At 38.3% G+C, this 21,341-nt stretch overlaps 1 protein-coding gene across 1 annotated transcript; it reads right to left on the bottom strand.

Annotated features, from left to right (window-relative positions):
- Positions 1-3,554: 3,554 nt before the first annotated feature.
- Positions 3,555-12,214, bottom strand: MED10 (mediator complex subunit 10). Its single transcript, XM_027869134.1, has 4 exons — positions 11,998-12,214; positions 10,379-10,462; positions 7,687-7,789; positions 3,555-4,323 (listed from the first exon to the last, which is right to left on the bottom strand). The coding sequence occupies exons 1-4, from the start codon at positions 12,117-12,119 to the stop codon at positions 4,225-4,227; spliced, it is 408 nt and encodes a 135-aa protein (XP_027724935.1). The 5' UTR covers positions 12,120-12,214; the 3' UTR covers positions 3,555-4,224.
- Between the last annotated feature and the right edge of the window lie 9,127 nt (positions 12,215-21,341).

Genomic DNA, 21,341 nt, shown 5'->3' with positions numbered 1-21,341 from the left:
TGATTACAGGTATTAGTGAATTGGGTTACTTACATTAGGGGACATATGATGGATTCCTGCCAGGAATTAACAATCTTCAATATGGGGCAACAGCCAGACCATAGGTTGGATCCCCGAGCAAATAAAAAAAGATAAAAAAAAAAAAAAAAGCCTTTGTAGATCCTTAATGTTAATGCCTTCCCTCATTGTTGTTGTCATTGTTCAGTCTTTCAGCTGTGGCCAACTCTTCATGACCCCATGGACCATGGCACTCTCAAAATCTGTATCACGTCATGTTAGTTGTTTCCATGATACTGTCTCATATTCTGCCATTCCCTTTGCCTTCTGCATTCAATCTTTCCCAACTTTCTCAATGAGTCTCGTCTTCTCTTTATGTGGCCAAAATATTTAAGCTTAAGCTTCAGTATCTGACCTTCCAGTGAATAGCCTGAATTAATCTTTAAGTATTGACTGATGAATTGATCTCCATGCTATCCAAGACTCTCAAGTCTTCTCTAGTACCACCATTTGTATATAGTTGTTTGCATGTTGTCTTTCCTCATTAGAATGTAAGCTCCTTGAAGGTAGGGACTGGTTTCATCTTTCTTTGTAGCCCCAAAACTTAGCACAGTACCTAGAACATAGTAGGCACTTCATAAATGCTTGTCAATTTGACGTGACTTGTTATTCATATAGGAGGATGAGTCATGAACTAAGGCTGATTTAAACAAAATTTCAAAATACTTTATTTCAGAAATAGAAATGTTGCCAACCTTATATTGCACAAATCATTAGTAACACATTCAGAAGCAGAGATGAGGGTAAATATGATCATAAATGTTTTAGGTAATGTTGATGGAAAAATAAAATTTATTTTATAACCTCTACCTTGAATTAATGATCTACCATGATAGCAAGGAGGGAAGGGAGGAGAGACATGAGGTAATCCATTAACTATACTTCCTTTTATAATAATACAGTACAGTACAATACAATACAAATACCTAGATATGGATATGGTTAGAAGTACTATCTACAAGCAGCTTGGGAAGGGGCAGATGGTGTTGAGTGGGAAAGAAATTTAGGGAATAGTATTCCTCTGTCAGTATGATATACTTATTCAGCAAGAAAATCCACAGGGTTGGCTTCGTCACCACCACGATGCCCTAACCAGCCAAAGATAAAAGAATTTACTTTATGATCTGATTCAGTGCTCCCTAATTATTATGAATAAATAACATTAGGAAATCCGCAAACAACTATGCACAAGTGCATATTAACAAATCGTTAATAACATTCTTACATAGCAATTTGACTTGGGTCCTAGACATCACTAGAACTGAAGATCCTCAAGAAGGCCTTCAAAAAGATACATGAATACAAAGTGCACCTGAATCAGTCCAGTACATGATAACAAAAATACAAGACTGTCCCATAATTAAAAAATAGCAGGGAATGATTAATATTTTAAAAAATAATTGGGGTAATAAGGAAATTGGGTAATTAAGGTAGGTTATAAAATCTATTCTAAAGAAGGATCAATACAAATGTTCCATTCATAATAAACAAAGTATATTTACAGGTCAAAAACTACCCTGAGTTGGAATAACTCCCTATTCTATAGCACTTTTCAGGTTCAAAAAGTACTTTCCTCAAAACAACCCTATGAAGTAAGAAGTGTTAGCATTATCCCAATGATATACTAATTTTACAAATGAGGAAACTGAGACTCAGGGGAGGCTGTAACTTCCAAGATCACGTGGCTAGTAAGTTTATCAACTGATTTTTCATTCAATTGGTACTGATATCTCTCAATGCCTCATCTTGGGCTAGTCTTGAAGGTTTGGATCCATTAAGTTTCATTGTAAGACAGTAAAAATACAGCAGAAAGGATATTGGATCTGGAATTTGGACACCTGCGTTCAAATTCTGGCTTGGCAACATACATATGGCTTTGGGCAAATCAACCTCTCTAATCCAATAAAAGGAGGTTAATATTTATACTACCCTGCAACTCACATGGACATCAATTCACATCGTGAATGTAAAATTCTTTGTAAAATCAATCACAAAGTAGAATGTAAAGGAAAAGAAACTGAAGTTTAGAGAGGCTAATAAGGAGCCAGAATTCAAATCCAGAACTACTTCTATCAAATAAAGGACTCTTTCCAGTATATCACAGCTATTTCTATCTAACTTAAAATGTCCAACACATCAAGTTGGATAATGATTAAAGCTGAAAAGGTTGGACCAGCAGAGGATAGCTGACAAAAGGAAGTAATCATTTTCCTCACAAATGAAGTGTATTTTGGTATCTTCAAGGGAAAGGTGAAGGTGATTTTTAATTACTCTGTTTTCCAACCTTTTGCCTTTGATTTTTCTCCTCCATCCATTACCTTCAACTCAGCCAGAATTTGAGCTGCACTGATACCAACACTTTTATCAAACTAGAACCTACAACTAAACCTAGATAAGTGAAATTCACAAGCAGATTTCACAACCTGAATAAATCAAGACATACTTAGTTTAGCAGGAGGGGCTGATTTTAAACAAATAGAAATTCACTAGGGTGCTTGTTTTTTTCTTTTGCTAAGCACAATTTAGAGAAACCACACTCTTAACATACAAACCAAAGCTAACTGCATTAAAACAGAAACTGACTAGGTATTAAAGTGACATCCTTTTCATGACAGTACTACTTAGGTACCATCAGCAGAGTGAACTTTTTGAGTTTTTCAAGTAGTCATGGTAACAGAATGTAAACTGATCTAACCACAAGCACTAATCTGCATTTACTCCCCTTATAACCAACACGAAGTATATTTTATAAAGGCTGGCTGAGGCAGGTGTACCAGCCCTGAGGGAAGGGTCAAACCTGAATGCACTGTGCTTTAACAAAAAACCAACTGGAATATAAATTATTACAGTACAACTTCTAAAAATTAAATTTCTTCAACAGGTCTCAAAAAGATATGACTACCACACTGTTCAAGTATATTAACATGCTTAATAATTTCTTCAATTGCAAATCACTCTAACCCAGTTAAGTGATAAGCTGCTTTAGAAAGCAATCTATATATGAATGGCTTATATAAAACGTGAATGTGTTATGAGATTTGGCTAGCTAAAACATTTCTTTGCTTTCTGCTCTGACAGTCTACTGACAAAAAATTATCTCAAACTGTACAGTTGGATATTTAACCTTTTTCCAATAGACATAATCAAGGTGGAATTTGACAGTTACAGGAGTATATGCTATAACTGGAAGTTTGTACTTCTAGCACCTCTCTCCATATGCAACATAAAATTTGTCACTAAGTCAATATTTAAGCCATTTCCTATGATAGTAAATAAGTTAATACATGTAGCAATGGTGATAAATTAGGATTTTAGACTTTCTGTTGTTGCATGTTGACTGAATATTACAAGGTAGAGAGGAAAATCCTTGAGACATGTTTTCATATGAATTACAGGAATATTATTAAAACAAGGCAAAAGTGGTTTGAATGCTTACAAAATAGAATACTATACTATAGATTGTGGAAATGTTATAAAGGAACAATTAAGTAACAGAGTATCTGGAAATATTTTATTACATATACTTGGCTTAACTAAAGTAAACGTAAATACAGTTACACTAAAAACTTCAGTTACACATCAAAGTTAAACTGTACAAAATACAAATAACATTATCACATGTAAGCCACCTCTACAACGGACCCCCAACTTTTTACAATGAAAAATGGAATGGAAAGTACACAAAGGAAAAAACCACCATCAGGTCAATTTTTTAAGTCTTCCACCAAACTATGCTTGGCCATGTAAAAAAACAAGTTGACAATGACAGTCATTTCCCATGGTGACGTTTTATCCTGTGTACAATTTCCCCACCCAATGTCAATTCACATTGAAGAGATTATGAACCATTAATACTCTGGCACTTGACAATAAAAAGTTTCATTTTAGTCCTAAGAAGTACTATTCATGGAAAAAGAAATGACAGCTGGTTATACATATCCTGTATAACGAAGAGAAGGCGCCAATGTCCAGTGAGAGTTCTTTTGAAACACAAAGGTCTTGAGGAAAAATGTAATGGTCTTGAAATAACTGTTCGAGATTCACATTTCACATTTCAAGAACACTTTCATCTTAAGCATTATACCCTCAGACAAACATTTCAAAAAGACATGACAATTCAGTGAAAGTTGTAAACAGGCTTCTTTGGACACAATGAAAGCAACCTATTTAAGAGGGGGGATGATCTTCACCCCGGATACTTCGGTACTTAGCCATGTCTTCTGGAAACACTTTAGAAAGCTCTTGAATCAACAGGCTTTTAAATTTCTGTGAAGAAAAACAGAAAATGTCAAAAGATATCTATTTTTGATCTATCATCTAGGTCAGGCCTACACAACCTGTGGCCCACAGGCCTGCCAAAGGATTTCAGGCGGCCCACGAGAAACAGAGGATGTTTTCCTCTACATTTTTCATGGATCACAGAAATCCTTTGGCGTGCCATAAGCAGCCTGCAGGCTGTAAGCAGCCCGTGGGCCGCAGGTTGTGCAGGTCTGATCTAGGTTAAGCTTTATACAGAACATGAATGCTACACAACACTTAAAACTGAACCAGATCTACTCAAAAGTATTCATACAAAACTGGCCTACATTTCATTAAAGCTTAACATCCATAGTTTGTTAGTGTTTACTGATATATTTGACATAGGACTTATTTTAGCTAGAAAAACTAGTTTCAAATTAACCAATTTAAAAGTTTCTTTCAAAATGACCTCAACAATGCATATGCATTCAAAGATTCCTATCCACCTACCCACCCCTACACCAAGCACACACCCTTCTTGCTTCAAGTAAAAGTACTACCTTCTCCCAGAAGGGAAACACACAGCTGGAACTGATTTTGGCAGACAACTCACTTAACAGGATTCCACAAATAGGATCTAATTAAGCAACTGCACCTTAACTATACCAAACTTACTGTCTGCAAACAGTTTATAGAAAAGATCTTCAGAACACCTGGGAATCTACTCCAAACATCATGACATGAACTGGCATTATTTTGATTAAATTTTCAACAGCTGTCCATTTGTACAGTAAATCAGTTATTTCTTATATACTATTCCAATAAGAACTAAAATATTTTAAAGTAACAATTCACATTTGTATAGAGCTTTAAAGCTTGCAAAACCTTTTCCTTACAACAACTCTCTAACACAGACAGAGTACGTACTTTTATCTCCATGTTGTAGATGGGAAAAATGTAGATGGGGAAACAAAGGCTTTGGGATGTTAGAAGGCAGGTAGGATTACACAACTAGTAATGTTACTAGATAAGGTAGGAAATGAATCCAGGTAACCTAAATCCAGCATTCTATCCACTCTCCCACAGTGCAACAAAGTTCAAGTAATATTCAAAGTCCAATTCTACAATAATTATTTAAAATGGAACTTTTGATTAAAAAAAAGTCTTTTATAACAAAGGTCCACACTTGAGAAAATCAAAGTGATAGAACCATGAACAGGGATGTCAAACAGTCAAGAAGTGAAGAAAATGAAAAACCATGATAAAGAATGCCAAAATGAAGACAAATGGAACAGTCACGAAGCATTACTGCCTTAAGTGAATTTTCTGAACTGTGCAAAGAGAACTAAGTATAAAAATTGTCACACTAGCACATAAAATCACTCAGTGGATGCCTGGACAGACACTCAGCAAATGCTTGGGCAATTGTAGCCATGTTGGTTTACCCTCAAAAGTTCCAAGCAGCCAGGCCCCTTGCTATTTCATTTCAATCTTTGTCTACACAGAGTCTAGCACAATGCTTGACACACAGGTGCTTAATAAGTGATTGCTGCCTGATTTATAAACAGCAGTAAGGATGTCAGATGTATAGTACACCATTTAAAACAGTCAAAATATCATTAATTTCTAGGTACAATCATGTAAGTTATATATAGCCAAATAAGGAGGAAAGCTCTACCCTTAATCCTGTGAATTATGTTAAATTCCAATACCTGAAATCATACTGATTACACTACTCCCCTAAAAAAAAAAAAAATGAACAGCATAGTTCCAAATATGGAAGAATGAAAAATGGGCCTGCAATTGTACCTATTCTTTGAATTTGAACAAAGCTTTTACCAACATTTCTTGAAGAAACACTGCAAAATAAACAACAGCATATTACTAAGCATTCCTTGCAAGCCAAGAGGCAAAAAAAATTCAACCATCTGGGTTCAAGCATTATTTTTCCTTTGACTTGTTCACCTTTGCTCAGAGCTTTTTTCAAAAATTGTTACATTCAGAGCCACTGTGTGTTCTGCACCACTTTGACCCTGATTCATGAATCTAATTTAAAATAAATTATATATTATTGGTTTTCTCCCCTTGGGGAGAGGTTAAATATAAGTAGTATTAATTCTAATACTTTCAACACCTGTCTCTGACTGAAAGAAACAGAGACATAAACAGAAAATTTCAGATAATTTGAAATTTTGAGGTAATCTCAGATTAGCCTATCGATTTTTTTCTAAGGGAGAGAAAAAATTCCTATACTTAGGTGCAGAATTCAACACATAGTAGATAATATTTTAAGTATTATCAATTACCTACATAGCACAGTAAATAAAGTACTAGACTTGGAATAGGGAAGACATGAATTCTAATTGTGCCTCAGATGTTTACTAGTTGTCTAGCCCTAGGCAAATAACAATTCCTCTTGACCTCAGTTTCCTCATCTGTTAAATGGGGATAGCACCCCAGGGATATTGCCAAGATCAAATGAGATAGCACATGTAAAGTGCTTTGTAAACCTTGAAGTGCTATATAAATGTTAGCTATTATTATCATAACTATTTTTAAAACAAAAGGCAAAAGTTACACAGGGGAGCTGAGAATCATAATAAGTAGGAAGAAAGCAGTTGGAAAGAATGTGTAACAAAATGGAAATGAAAACAGAAGCTGGAGACTCTTTCATGGGAAATACAAAAAAGTGAGATATTAAGGAATATAATAAGCCTGGGGAATATAAATATGGAGGTAATTCTTAGCAGGACAGCCTAGAAAATAGCAAAATAAAGAAAAGTACAATAAGTAAGCAAAAAGGATAGTGCTAGACCTGCAGTCAGAAAGACCCAAGTTCAAATCCAGCCTCCAATACTTAGTAGCTGTGTTAGTCACGTTTCTACCAGCAACAATTTAACAATGATAGTGATAATAATAATGTTGATGATGACAATAATAATAGCATTTATATAGCACTTTAAGGTTTGCAAAGAGCTTTACAAATATTATGTCACTTTTTCTTCACATCAACCCTGGAAGGTAGGAGCTCTGATCCCTATCTTACAGATAATGGATGACAGAACTAAAGCAAAAAGAGGTTAAATGATATAGGCAGGATCACATAGTTAATAATAATTAATAATAATTCAGATCTTCTTGAATGCAGATCCAGCATTCTATCCACTGTTCCACCCAGCTGCTTGAAGACAGCTAATATTAAGCAGAATTTTGTTGGGCTGTTTATTTTTACCTAAGAGATAAAATTTCAGAAATCCTAACCATGAAATATTTCAATTCTTCCTACATTGAACGAAAATAACAAAAAGACAGAAAAAGGCAGGCTCTTCTCACCAAATTTCTCTTTATTCAAATCCTGAAAACTTTTTCACCGTATCATGACAATCTTACCTTCATAGTGTCAATTTTGCCTTTAACTTGTTCATTTTTGGCTAGGGCCCTCTCTAAGCACTCTTTGGTGTACAGCTGGGGATTGCGGCCTTGATCAATATATCTGAAAACATGAAACACCTCATGTTAAATTATCATTAAGAATAAAATACTCTACAAAACAAAGTAACTAAAACATTAGCTATATGAAAAGGATAGCTGCTAAGGTACTCCCTGTCAAAAGAATTCAATTTACAAAATTATTTAACCTGTAAAAGCAATATATGTTTACTTTTTTTGAATGAGTGTCAAATCAACTGTCTTTTACACATTAGACCAAGAAGTAAAAGATCTACTACTAAACTTCTGCTAATACTAATAAACAGAATCAAAAAATATATCATTTCTAAGTTAAATAAGTATCAAAAGTCATGATAATTTTTGTCTGGCATTTTGATTTTTCAAATTGCTTTTACTTCTATTACTTCATTTTAATTCTCAAAACAATTTTGTGAAGTAGAGTACACATTATACTCATCTGACAGATGAGAATGCTTCAAAAATTGGCATATTCTATAAATTCCACTTAAGTTACATTTCAGGGAGCAGGTGGAATGAAAGAAACAGAATTAACCAACATTCCAAACACAATCCATCAAGTTCCAAAGGAGAAAATAGGCAGCCTTGCATAACATGGTCAGTAACAACATGGAGAAGAAAGTTCTGTGGTGGGTGCGAAGAGAGTTCAAGGGCTGGGGAAACAGCACAAGAGACAGAATAAATAACACGGTCCTTTGAGGGTTGGAAATGTTATATTTTTGTCTTAGTATCTCCCAGTACTTTGCACACAGTTGGTACTTAATATGCTTCTACATTCCGTCAATCAGTCAATAGCATTTAAAGACATACTATCTGAGAGATACAGTGTTGGGTGCTCGGAATGCAAATACAATGAGAGAGTCTCTCAAGTCAAAGAATTTGCATTGTAATGGGGGGAGAGGCACAACAGGAATGTTAACATGTTCAGGTAAATAAACATAATATACAGAGGACATACACATCTGCTAACCAGACAGAATTGGAGTCAACTTCCATAAATCACTTATACTGTAAGAACCTCTAGGACTGACTGTGACAGAACTTAAGAGTTTGTTTGCTTTTCTCTAAACCTCCTCAGTGCTTACTACTGTGTTAACTATTTGCTGAATGAATACCTGATCACCAGATGTATAACTAGTTACGCTTACACATCAGGACCTTCCCCATTTTGGTTTCAATATATCTTGGATAGGCATAAGAAATTAAATGAGAATTTTTGGAGAGTTTTGAAGAGGCCATAGAAGACACAAAAAGACCAGCAGATGACAAAGAAAAATACTTAACCCAAATTTTACACTAAGATACTATAAACACCCCATAAAAGAAAAAGAATTCAGATTTCTCTGGTATGTAGGGAGAGGCAAAAAACTTAACATGGCTCTTCCAGATCGCAGGATTGCCTTGACCCTAGGACTTTGATGTGGAAGGGATAACTGTATAGTAACCACCCTAGTAGCCATGGGCAGTTGAAAAGGCTAATTCTAAAGCAGTAATTCCTTCCCTACAATGCATGCATACCAACATTTTACTTGAAATTGCATTTTCACTCTTAAGTGCCTACCCCTGTTTCTAACTGCCTCAAAGATTGATCACGTGCTCTATGTTACTGCTTAAAGAACTAGACTCATTCCATGTCTATGCTTTTATTTTCCAGAAGTCTGGGGTCATACCATATTTTCAAAGCTCTACTTCAGTGGGTCTTGAGAAGGATCTTTCACCCTTTTTTGCTACCGCTCCATTCTTAATCATCACTGCAGGATGTGAGCTTCTTCAGCTACATTGTTTCTACAGCATTCTATGCCCTCAGCAACAGCAACAGGCTCAAATTTCCCATGTTGGAACTATCCTGTCAACTTCTTGGAGTCCATGTTGACATTATTTTTTCACTTGTTGGACTACAGGAAGGGGGAGAAAAATGAGCCAAAATGATCAGAACTGCCAGTTCTATTTCTTGTAGTTACTGAATGGATGCTAAACTAGATGTTTCCATTATAAAAGGTAGGACAATATAACAATTTCCACTTCTGCACTTTAACATTCATGGGAAACCTGCTATCTTAATTTTTAAACAGTATTTTTTTAAAAAATACATTATTACACACTTGTTCCTCTAAGACTATTTATTATACTAAAATTATTGTCTAGCCTCTAAAATAGGGATAAAGATTAGACCAATGATTTCACTGATACAGGGAACTGCTAAGTGAGGAAACTCTTCATCAATGCAAACTGTCACCTTCTCACAACTTATAATCTTAAGAGAGTTGCCTAGTGCAACTAGGCAACTTAACTGAGAGGTTAAGTGACTTGCCCAGGAGCACACAGCCAGTATGTGCGAGAGCTAGTATGTATGTAACCATTTATCCTATGTAGCCAAGAAAAGAAAGGTCTATAAGGAGAAAATATTAGCTCTCTCCATAAAGAGGGCTTAAAAACTCATGAGGGTATTCTTTATGTTTTTAATAATCCTTAAGCTATATGAATACTCTGTCAATTTTTAAAGAGTCTAGAACCTGGCAATTTTTTAGGAGAGGATTATTTAGGCTAATTCTCTCCACATACCCTAGTTACTCAAGAGTTTTAATAGTAAACTACTATCAAAAATTATACTTACTCAAAAACTTCTAAAGGGACACTAATATCATGAAGTTGCTGTCGACACTTGTCAATATCCTGTAAGCCAGTCACAATAAAATTCCTAGGCATAAAACAAAAATTAAATCCATGGTTAGATACTTGAAGCACTAACAACAAAGCCCATATTCTATTAAAACACACACACACACCATCCCGCTGACCTGAATTCAATTACAGTACTTTCCCTCTTGAATCACTGCCTTGTTATGGTGGAGGGGCTTGCATAGCTCAGTGACACTTTAAGTTATGCTGTGTAGGGTTACCCAAGATGGACGGGTCATCGTGGAGAGCTCTAAAAAGGAAATCCACTGGAGAAGGAAGTGGCAAACCACTTCAGTATCTTTGCCAAGAAAACCCCACAGAAAACGGCAGAGGACAGAAGGGCCTGGTGTGCTATGGTCCATGGGGTCATGAAGAGGCAGATACAACTGGACAACTGCCCCTCTGGGGTCCCTTGTGAGCTTGTCACTTCATCTTAATGAACTGTTTTTTCATCTGTAAATTGAGGGGAAATGAACTATATGTCTATTATGAACCATTCCAGTTCCACATCTACGAGTCAGTTTCTTTTACGTGTAGATGCACATATGTGTGTACAAGTGTGTATGTATACACACACATGTCTACATATGCACATGAATGTTTGTAGAGGAGGGTGTATATGTATTCACATTTATATACTATATATTATAACCATACTCTTACCTCCTATATCTGTATATTAATAGTGAGAACACATAGTGTATACATGCATGCATGTATAATACATGTATAAAATGATCCTATGGTGGGTGTATTCTGTTCTCTAGAAGAGCAGACGTATAGAAGATAGATATGCACACATTCATATTACACATATACATATACCTATACCAATCTCTCTACATGTTACTTTGTCTGAAACTTTTTTCTTATCTGTTCACAGTGCTAAAAGCACAGAATTAAAGTGTTCAAGAAAAACTTGTCGATGTGGTTAATTTATCTTCTCTCCATAAGCTGCAGATTCTTGGACATTAGGAGCTATATTCAAGTTCTATAACCACTCCTGCAGCTGACAGTTTCTCCCTTTCTAGCTCCCATGCCAGCCTTAACTTTTCAGTAAATTCATATTTACAGAGTAATAGACGATTTACAGAGTGCTTTCCTCAACAACCCTGAGAGGTAATAGAAGTACATTTAGCCCCACTTTACAAAAGGGAAAGATGAGCCTAGGAAGTTGAGTCGCCCAAAGTCCTAGCAATCAGTCTGCAATGACACTCGAACCCACAACTCCAGGCTCCAAATCCAATGCTTTCCCCACTAAATCGAGGTGCCTAATTATAACATATCAGTGGTTTCGTTTTAGAAAAAAGGGCTTCTTCCCCGCTGCTGTCCCCCCTCCTCAAAGCAGGGGTGCAGTAACCTGCAGCAGCGACCGCGGGGAAAGCCGGCAGCAGCGCAGCCTCCCCCGAGGGCTCGCCTCCCCGCGCCCCGGGTGGCTTCTCCGTGTTCTCCAGACAAGCGCCCGCAGCCCCAGGCCCAGAGGACCCCGGGGAGGGGAGGCTGGAGGGGGGGAGGGGAGATTAGGGGGAGGGGGGAGGGGGCGACGACCCTCACAGTTTCTGGTTGAGCCCCGCCTGGCTGCTGGGCTGGAAGTCGCTGACGATAATGCCGAGCTGGCGGATGTTCTCCACGAACTTCTCCAGATGTTCCTCCAGGTGGTCAAACTTCTCCGCCATCTCCGCACCTGGGAAGCCGCCGCGTCTTTGAACCGCACTAGGGAGACCACAACGCCACCTCCGCCGCGGCCGTCCCCGCTCCTCTTCCTACTTCCGGCCAGGGCCACAGACTTCCGTTTCCGCTCGTTGCCCCGCCCCTCTCGGCTCCGTTCCCCTCCTCGGAGTCTGGCCAGGCTGGGCAGGCGCGGTGGGGGAGGAGCTGCTGTCCCAGGCCGCTCCTCCGTGCCCCCCCCCGACGCCTCCCGCCTCGCTCTCTGGAAGCCCTAAGGAAAGTGGAGTTAACTCTTTTGAGCCACCAATCCCCGTGTCATGCCCACCTGAAAAACTTGAACTCCCAGGTCTGCTTCTTAACTGTGTGACCTTGACCAAGTCACTTCACTTCTCTGGTCCTCAGGCCCCTGCCAATGCAAAGGTTGGGCTAGACTAGTCATTGTGGCAGTCTGTTAAAGCCTATGGACCCTTCTCAGAATAACATTTTTAAATGCATAAAATAAAATATACAGGGTTCCAAAGGAAACCAATTATATTAAAATAAGGATTGTTTTTTTTCCTATCCCCAAGTTCACAGGACCCCCCTGAAATCTTTCCACAGACCCCTAAGAACCTCTGGCCTGGATAATCTACCAGGTCGCTTCCAACTCTTTAGTTAAGATGATCCTATGACCTCTCCTATGCCCCATTGCTACTACTCCCATCAGAAAAACCCCAAATTATTAGTAATAAGCAACACAGACATCAAGAAGGGCACTGGAGGCAGAAGGGACCCAAGGCAACGGCCACCAACTCACGTTATTAGGCTCATAGCCTTTCTATTCAATAGGTCCCTGAATTCAGTAAGGGATGATCCCAGAATTTGTGAAAGACCAAGAAACACAGGTCTTTCATGCAGTAAACACAACAGCCAAACAAAGAAAAAAAATAAAATTTGGGGAAAGAAACACAAAATTTCTAAGGTTCCTTCCAGCCCTAAATTCCTGGATCTAGAATAAGTCATAGAATCTTGAGTCTTCCCTCTTCATGATTCCTCCTCAATACCAGCCAACATCCTTCCTAGCCAATTAGCCACAAAATCTGAAAGAACTAATCAATCAACAAGCATGTGTTTAGTTCCTACTCTATACCAGGCATATGAGCAATCTCTGCCCTCAGGGAATATACATTCTAGGGAGATGGGGGCGGGAGGAGAGGAATAAATACAAAGCAACTGGAAAAAAACACTAGAAGCTATGAGTTGCATAGGGGTTTCACAGCTTCATAGAAAAATGTGTCCTTGAACTTTCTCTTAAAGGAAGTGAGGTATTCTATAAGGCAGAGGTGAGAGGGAATGCATGCTAGGCAAGGAGATTGGAGATAGGGTGTCTATGAGAAATTGGGAGATCAGTTTGAAGTATTTTGTTGTTGTTCAGTCATGTCCAGCTCTTCATGACCCCATTTGAGGTTTTCTTGGCAAAGATACTGGAGTGATTTGCCATTTCCTTCTCTAGCTCATTTTACAGATGAGGAAACTGAGACAAGTGACTTGTCTAGGGTCACACAACTAGGAAGAATCTGGCCTTGCTTGCCCTGAGGCTAGTATCCAGGCAAATCTCTCTCAGGGAGATGGGCCTCTGCAAGGTGCTATAGTTTCCACCTCTTTTCTCAGCACCCATGGTCAGAAGACCCAATAAAGTTCTCCATGACAAAATCCTTGACACCATCAATGTTCAAGTAAGAATTCAGGTCTTCCTGACTCCAGGGCCAGCACCATCCACTGTGCCACCTGGCTGCCCATATGAAATATGTGAGTATAGGGTATATGTATAAAGTATAGAGTACAGCAAAGCTGGAAAATAGACTGCTGCCAGTATGTGAAAGATTTTAGAAGCCAGACAGTGGAATTTATATTTTTTTCCAAGAAGCAATAGAGAGTTACTGTAGTTTATACAGGAGGGGAATAATATGGTCAGATCTTTGCTTAAAGATAATTAATAATTTGAGATTTTTCTGTTGGGAGCAGTAGCAATAGGGCAGAAGGGGAGATCATAGGATCATAGAATGTTGAGTTGGAAATTACCTTGGAGATTATCCAATCCAGGTGTTCTTAGTCTGCAGTTTACAGACAAATTTCAGGGGGTCCCGTCAACTTGGATGAGAAAAAAAATAACATCTTTATTTCAATATAATTGGTTTCCTTTGTAATTCTATAAGGAAAACAACTTTAGCAACTTTGTAGTGGAGAAACACTTGAGGAAGAGAGATCCATTAGGAGGCCATTGTGGTAGTCCATTGTGATGAAGGCCTAAACTAAGCAGTAGTAGCTGTGTGAGTAAAAATAATGGGTTGGATTTGAGAGATGTTTTGGAGGTAGAAATGTTAAGATTTGACAATTAATTAGATATGATGGTTCTTTGAGAGAAGGGAACCAAGGATAACTTTGAGGTTACAAACCTAGAAGACAAGAAGAATGGCAATTCCCCCTACAGAAACAGGGAAGTTTGGTAGAGGGATGGGCTTTAGGGCAAAGAAAATTAGTTCTGTTTTGGATATGTCAAGTTTAAGATATCTCTCAGACATTCAATTAGAAATGCCCAATAGTCACTTGGTGATATGGGACTGGAGCTCAGAAGAACCCAAGAACAGGAGCAGCACCAAGACAATCCATCGGATCTGCTTCCAGCCTAGCCTCCACTGCCTTCATCCGCTGGAGCAGTGCCTTAAAAAGGGATGCACCATCTCTGCCACCACCAAAACCATCGGTCAATCAACTGTGAAAAATGAGCAGTTAAACACAAGAACCCCAGGAACAGCAGTAATAGCCTCGCTTGCCCTGAAGCTGGTATCCAGGCAAGCGACTCTTGGTTCCCCAAGGACCTGTCGACTGCCTCTGCAGGTGCTGTAGTCCCTACCTTCTCTTCAGCCATAGTTGGAAGACCCAATGAAGAAAGTTCTCCATGCCAAAGTCCTTGACACCATCAAGGTTCAAAGTAGAAATTAATATTATTTTATTAATCGAAAGAAGATGCGTTGCCATCTACTTTGCTACTACATTCTAATCAGCAATGGACCACTCCATGTGGCATATAATTAAATCTGCTAAATGTGCTGTCTCCCCATTAGGATATGAGCTCCTTGAGATTAAGGACTATCTTACTTTTTTATTTGTGGCTCCAGAGCTTTGCACATAGAAAATATTTAATAAGTGCTTTTTCATTCATTCATTCATTTATTCATTATCTATAGCCCTATATATGGAAAGTCATGGATGACTCCAATATTGTAAACCTGGAGATTGGAATGATGGTGGTATCCTCAACAGAAACAGGGAAATTTGTAAAATTATGGATTTGCACAGGGATATAAGGCAGCTAGGTGGTACAGTGGATAGTTCCCTGGGCTTGGAGTCAGGAAGGCCTGAGTTCAAATCAGTCTTGAGACACTTACTAGCTGTGTGACTCTGGGCAAGTCACCTAGCTCTGTTTGCCTTATTATCCTTATATGTTAAATGAGCCAGAGGAGGAAATGACAAACCACTCCAGTATGTTTGCCAAAAACAACAACAACAACAACAAAAACCCAATGGAGTCCCAAAGAGTTGGACATGACTGAAACAAATGAACAACAACAGCACCACCACAAGTATATAATGAGTTCTCCTTCGTATATGTTGTATTTGACATGCATACAATACTGGTTCCAAACTACGTTCCTAGACATCTCACATTATTCCCCCTCATGTACTTTATACTTAAGCCACACTGGACTACTCATCATCCCCCAAATATATCCTATCTTTTCCCACCTTTGATCGTGATGTTCCCTGTGCCTAGACTATCCTCTGTCCCCCATCTCTGCTGGTTGACCTCTTACTTTTCTTTCAAGACCTAGTTCAAATGTCAATGACACCATGGTTTCCTTTGTTACTCCAGTTGAAAGTGATTTCTTCTTCGTCTATACATATAGCACTGTGTAATGCCATGATTCAACAAATATTTATTGCCACTGTGGCTGTAGAAGTAGGCATTAGAGAAAATAAGTGAGAGAAGGTACCTAATCTAAAAATATGTACAAAAATAAATGTAGGACAAATTAGAATGCAAAGTTTAATTCAGCTTTCTTAATCTTAACTTGTATTATAATTAATTTGTTAACATCCTGTCATCACCACCACACTGTAAACTCCTTGAGGACAATAGCTATGTGTCATTTATCTGGGTATGTTGCCCAGTACCCAGAAGTGCATTCATTGCGCATAATGATGTGGGGCCCACTGCTATTTCTTCACTGACAGTTACAGAGTAGCAGAAAATTATAAAAATAACACTGCAAGTAGCACCAAGAATAACAATTATTAGACTATCTCTAGCTACTAACTTAATTTGGCAAGTGACATGGCACAGAAAACCTAGGTTCAAATCCCATCTCTTCCACTTAGTACTGGTATGAGCTTAGCAGTGTGCCTGACTTATAGTAGGTGCTTTAATGTTAGTTGAATGACTTACTGATTTTAGGAAAGTAATGTAACCTCTCTAGGTTTTCCTCATCATCCTAGTAAGCTGCTTTTTCTCCCAGTAGAATGTAAACTTGAGGGCAGGGACTATTTTATTTTTGTCTTTGCAATTCTATTACCTAGTACTGAGCCTTGTGGGTACTAAATGGGTACTAAATAAATTCTTGTTGAATTGAATTTTACTGAATTTCCTCTTAAAATGCTATGGGAAAATGGGGTGGTTGTGGTGGTGGTGGTGGTGGTTGTTAAGTAAACTCCTGATCTTGGCATTGAAAACCCTCTGTGATCTGGGTTCCATCTAGGTATGCAGTCTGGAGCTGTAGAAAGGGCACTGAATTTGGAGTGCTGGTGAGATGTTAGTTACTATGATTATCTCATAATCTACCCTTTTACACAGTGTACACTTCAGAAAAACTGTTCCCATTCTTGATCTGCTCTCTACTGTCTCTGTGCCTTTTATCCCCCATGCCTAAGATGTTTCCTCTCCTCTCCTTTTTCCCCAAACATTATCTATTTTCCTCAAAGTTAGCACAGCATTTTGCCTTTACCTCTGAAATTTCACAATCTCCTTTGTATCATGGTTGTATACATCTCACTGTTTTCCTATTGGATTATAAGATCTGTGAGAAAATAATATGTCTACATCAGGAAAGAGAGTACAAGTATTGTCTGGTCTTCATGGACCTATTAGTATGACTCTTTATGCTGGCATGGACGACTTTTTGAAAATTGTGCATTTGTTGCTACATCCTGGGTACTTGTCTCCCTAGTGAGGCTATGTTGATGATGACTGATGTTTGATTCATGGCTGGTTTATATACCTGCATCATAACCTTGCCTTTGGCAGTGACAGAGGACATAGAGGAAAAGGGCTACCCACAAATGCTGATTGGCTGGCCAGCATGGAGATTAGTAGATTACAGGACCTCTCCAGCAACCCACAAGATCCCTTCCCTCACCTCCCTAGAAGAAGAAAAACTCTGCGAGCCCTCCACAGAGTAATGTTCACTGAGGAATCAGCATCAAATGAAGAGGGACAAACGAAGGAGTCCTTGGACCACAATGAGTTCCTGGAGCAAATGGAAGCTGAATCATCAAGGAGTAAGGGTCAATGCTGTAATAAGGTTAGGGACAAGACAAGTGATTTTACTGGTATAGGGAATTCTCAGAAGAGGAAACTCTCTCTACCACTGGAGCTCAGTACTGTCTCTAGCACTGAGGTTAAATCATTTGCTCAGGGTGACGCAGCTAGCATATGTCAGGGTCAGGACTTGAGCCCAGGTCTTCCTGGCTTTCAGGCCAGGGGTCTGTCTATTATGCCACATTGCATCTCTGTGCTATAATGTAAAAGATAAAATCCCCAAACCCAGGCCTTATCCTTCACTGATACTGTGAATTAAACGAATTGTGAAGGTCTGAGGGAGATGGGGAGATGTTTCTATCAACTTTAAGTATTTTCTGTGTTCCAGGAGGTCTACTCAGGGTACCACTATAAGTTTAAAGGACTAGGTTATAAGTCCTTGAGGAGATGATGTTCACCAGAGGGACATTTGGTTAACTCTCAAGCAACCACAAGCCCTTCTCCCTTGCAGGAGGGATGATTGCATTCACAAAAGGACTATAACCTGGAAAACTACATACATTCTTAGGAAGATTAGGTTCACTGAAGAGGGAAGAACTGACAACTATTTGGAGGGTTGGTTGTATGTTCTTTGCTTTTTCTATTGGGTTAAATAAATCTGGTGCTATATGTAACATCTCATTATCTAGCTCACTTGCATGGTAGTTGAGGGTTTTGTTCCTCTCTTGTTCAGACCTTGACTTAAGTCAAATTCTGATTTTCCTAGGGGAAATCTTGGTGGAGGTATGAATCAAAAGAGATTTTAGGAAAAAAATCTCCTAGAAAGAATCTAGTCCTTATAACCTCAAGGTGTTGGTTGTGGGCTCTAGATTACATATTACATCTATCTGTATCCCCAGAGCCTAGCACAAAGTTTTGTATCTAGCAGATGTTTAATAAATATTTACTAAATTAAATTGAACTGGCCTAAGATCAAGAACCAAAATTGCAAATGCATATAAAGTTCAGACGTGGCATTGTTTCATAAATGTCTGTCTAGTCCTTTGATTTAACCATGATTAATCTTCAGTCCCAGTTTTCATTTATTTCAATCTTTTCCTTTTCTATATCTTTACTATTGTCAAATGGAATGAGTTAATTTAATGTATATCAGACTCACATTGGCTAGAGTGACAACATTTGGAGATTTAGCAGCCTTAGTTGCAAAACCTTCCAGAATGTAGCAATTAAAGTCTCCTTATCAAGTAGGAGCCTAAAGTCTTTCCTAAGTCACTTATCTTCCACTTGCGCAGAATTATTGCTCCCTGGTGCTGTTGGTTTTTCATTATAACTTCCTGGAATATTGTTCTTTGACCAGGGTAATGATTTATGATTAAAAATCTAACATTTTGAATCTAATCAAACCAACTTTGAAGTGTCCCTTTGACCTTTTTTACACTTGCTAAATGGTTCCTTTTAACGGTTCCTGGCTCCCTGTAAACAGCATTTCAGATGCCCTCTGAAATACATGATACAGGTTTGTGAGAAACTTTTTTAAGCCTTGAACTTTTGATCTAAAATTGGGCTATGTTTATGGAGGGCTGGAAACAACATCAGCAGGGTTGTATGGTCCTCATGTAGCAGTAAAGAGCCTGCCTTCTGGAATGCTGCCAATCTTCAATGACATGTATACAGTGTCCTCTTGTTTTCTCTCTGATGTTGACATACACTGACATTGGGAAATTTCCTAACCCCAGGGAATTTTCATGTCTTTGTCTTCACAAAATGTTCTCTCTCTCTCTCTCTCTCTCTCTCTCTCTCTCTCTCTCTCTCTCTCTCTCTCTCTCTCTCTCTCTATCTCCTCTCTCCTCTCTCTTTTTAAGTTATTACTTGTCTATCAGCTGACATGTCCCTGGGAACTGCCATTCTGAACATTTTCACTGTTCATTCTAATGAATAAATTAGAAAGACCACACTCCACTTAAGGTTAGGAAAAGTCTATGCAGGTATTTCCCTATTAAGAAATCAACAGCTGGTTGATGTGTTTTATTTTATGCAGATTCCCTATTGTTGCCAGGGTTAGCAGAGAGGAATATATTCTACTCTGTACTTTGGATGAACTGCACAAAATGTATTAGCCCAACTACTATATAAGCCAGATATTTTTGCCTAAATGTAAACTTCCTTCACATTCACACCTAGTCAACCTATTTCCAATTTGTTTCTTTCTAAATTCTTTAACCCCTCTATTTAGATGCTGCTAACTGGTGAAAAATCCAAGGTTTCCCACTGCATCCAGGGTCATCTCCAGTCCTCCTGATCTATATCTTGCCACTGGACCCAGATGACTCCGAAGGAGAAAGTGAGGCTAGTGATTTTGCACAGCCCTCCCTCACTTATCCAATTCACTTTCAAGTCATGGCATCACCTTCCTGATGTCATGGTCCTCTTCAAGAATGAAGGACAAACAACAACAACAACAACAACTGATATTCATACATGTTTAAAAAAGTTAATCTGAAATAAGAGTAAATTAAATACTCTGAATTGAAAAAAAGCTGACGTCAGATATGTCTTTCTAATCATGACAGGAAAGAAAGTACAATCTTTTCTTACTGGTGTGAAATATATTTATGTAGCATTTTGAAGCTTGTAAAACAGTTTTATAGATGAGGAAATTGAGACTCAGGGGTGATTTGACTCGCCCAAGGTCATTTGTTACTTGGAGCAGAGGCTCTAATTGTGTGTACCGAAAAAAACAAATTAAAAAAAATAAGCATTCAATCTGTGACAGGCTCTGAGCTAAGCACTTATGATTCAAATTCAAATAGTTCCTGCCCTCAAGGAGATTGCATTCTATCTGATGAGAAAACCTACATATAGGAGTGGGAGCCAGAGAAGGGAGTGGGGAAATCAATCACAGGAATAGTGATTTGATCCATAGGGAAGTCAATTGAAAGGATGCAACATCCAGGAGCAATGATCATATGGTGGTATTGATCTGATTACTGATCCTAGAGCAAAGGGTGCAAAGTGAGTAGGGGCAGTTAGCTCACCATGGCAGGGTGAATGGCAAGAAGGCAAGAGTTAGACCTGATGGGATGTAGGATCATTTGGTGGTCTGAGGTCAGTTAGATAAGGTAGTCTCATTCTGATTGTGATCACTCACCAATCAAAACAGCTCAATTCAGGGATCCATGAAGAGAAAGAGATTCAAAGCTGAATGAATTATTTGTTCTGAAAGATCAATAGCTGGAAAGGGAATCTCCTTCTAAAAATGAGAGAGGGTAGAGAGACAGAGAGAAAGAAAGAGAGGAAGGAGGAGAAAAGTAGAGGAGTACTGAGAGAAAAGAAGGAAGAAAGGAAGGAAGGAGACAATAATATCTTAAGAAATAATTTTAAGTCACTTTTTGCACTATGAGAAAATTTTTTCTTCAAGAATTTGCTCAACCCTATTGTTAGAGTATTTTAATTCAAGATAATATCCCTGACAAACTGTTGAAAAAACTGAAAAGGTCATTGTCTTTGTGGACCTCAGTATTTTCATGTATAAAATAAAAAACTGATGATTTTTAAGGTCATTTATAGCTCTAAGAGTTTATGATTATACTGAGAAATCTCATGAATTTATATTCAATTTGATGTAATATATATGTATATGTATGGATGTGTACTA

The sequence above is a fragment of the Vombatus ursinus genome, unplaced genomic scaffold (assembly GCF_900497805.2).
Source record: "Vombatus ursinus unplaced genomic scaffold, bare-nosed wombat genome assembly UNPS02014791.1, whole genome shotgun sequence".
Taxonomy (NCBI): Eukaryota; Metazoa; Chordata; class Mammalia; order Diprotodontia; family Vombatidae; genus Vombatus; species Vombatus ursinus.
This window is presented reverse-complemented; position numbering and strand designations above follow the sequence as displayed.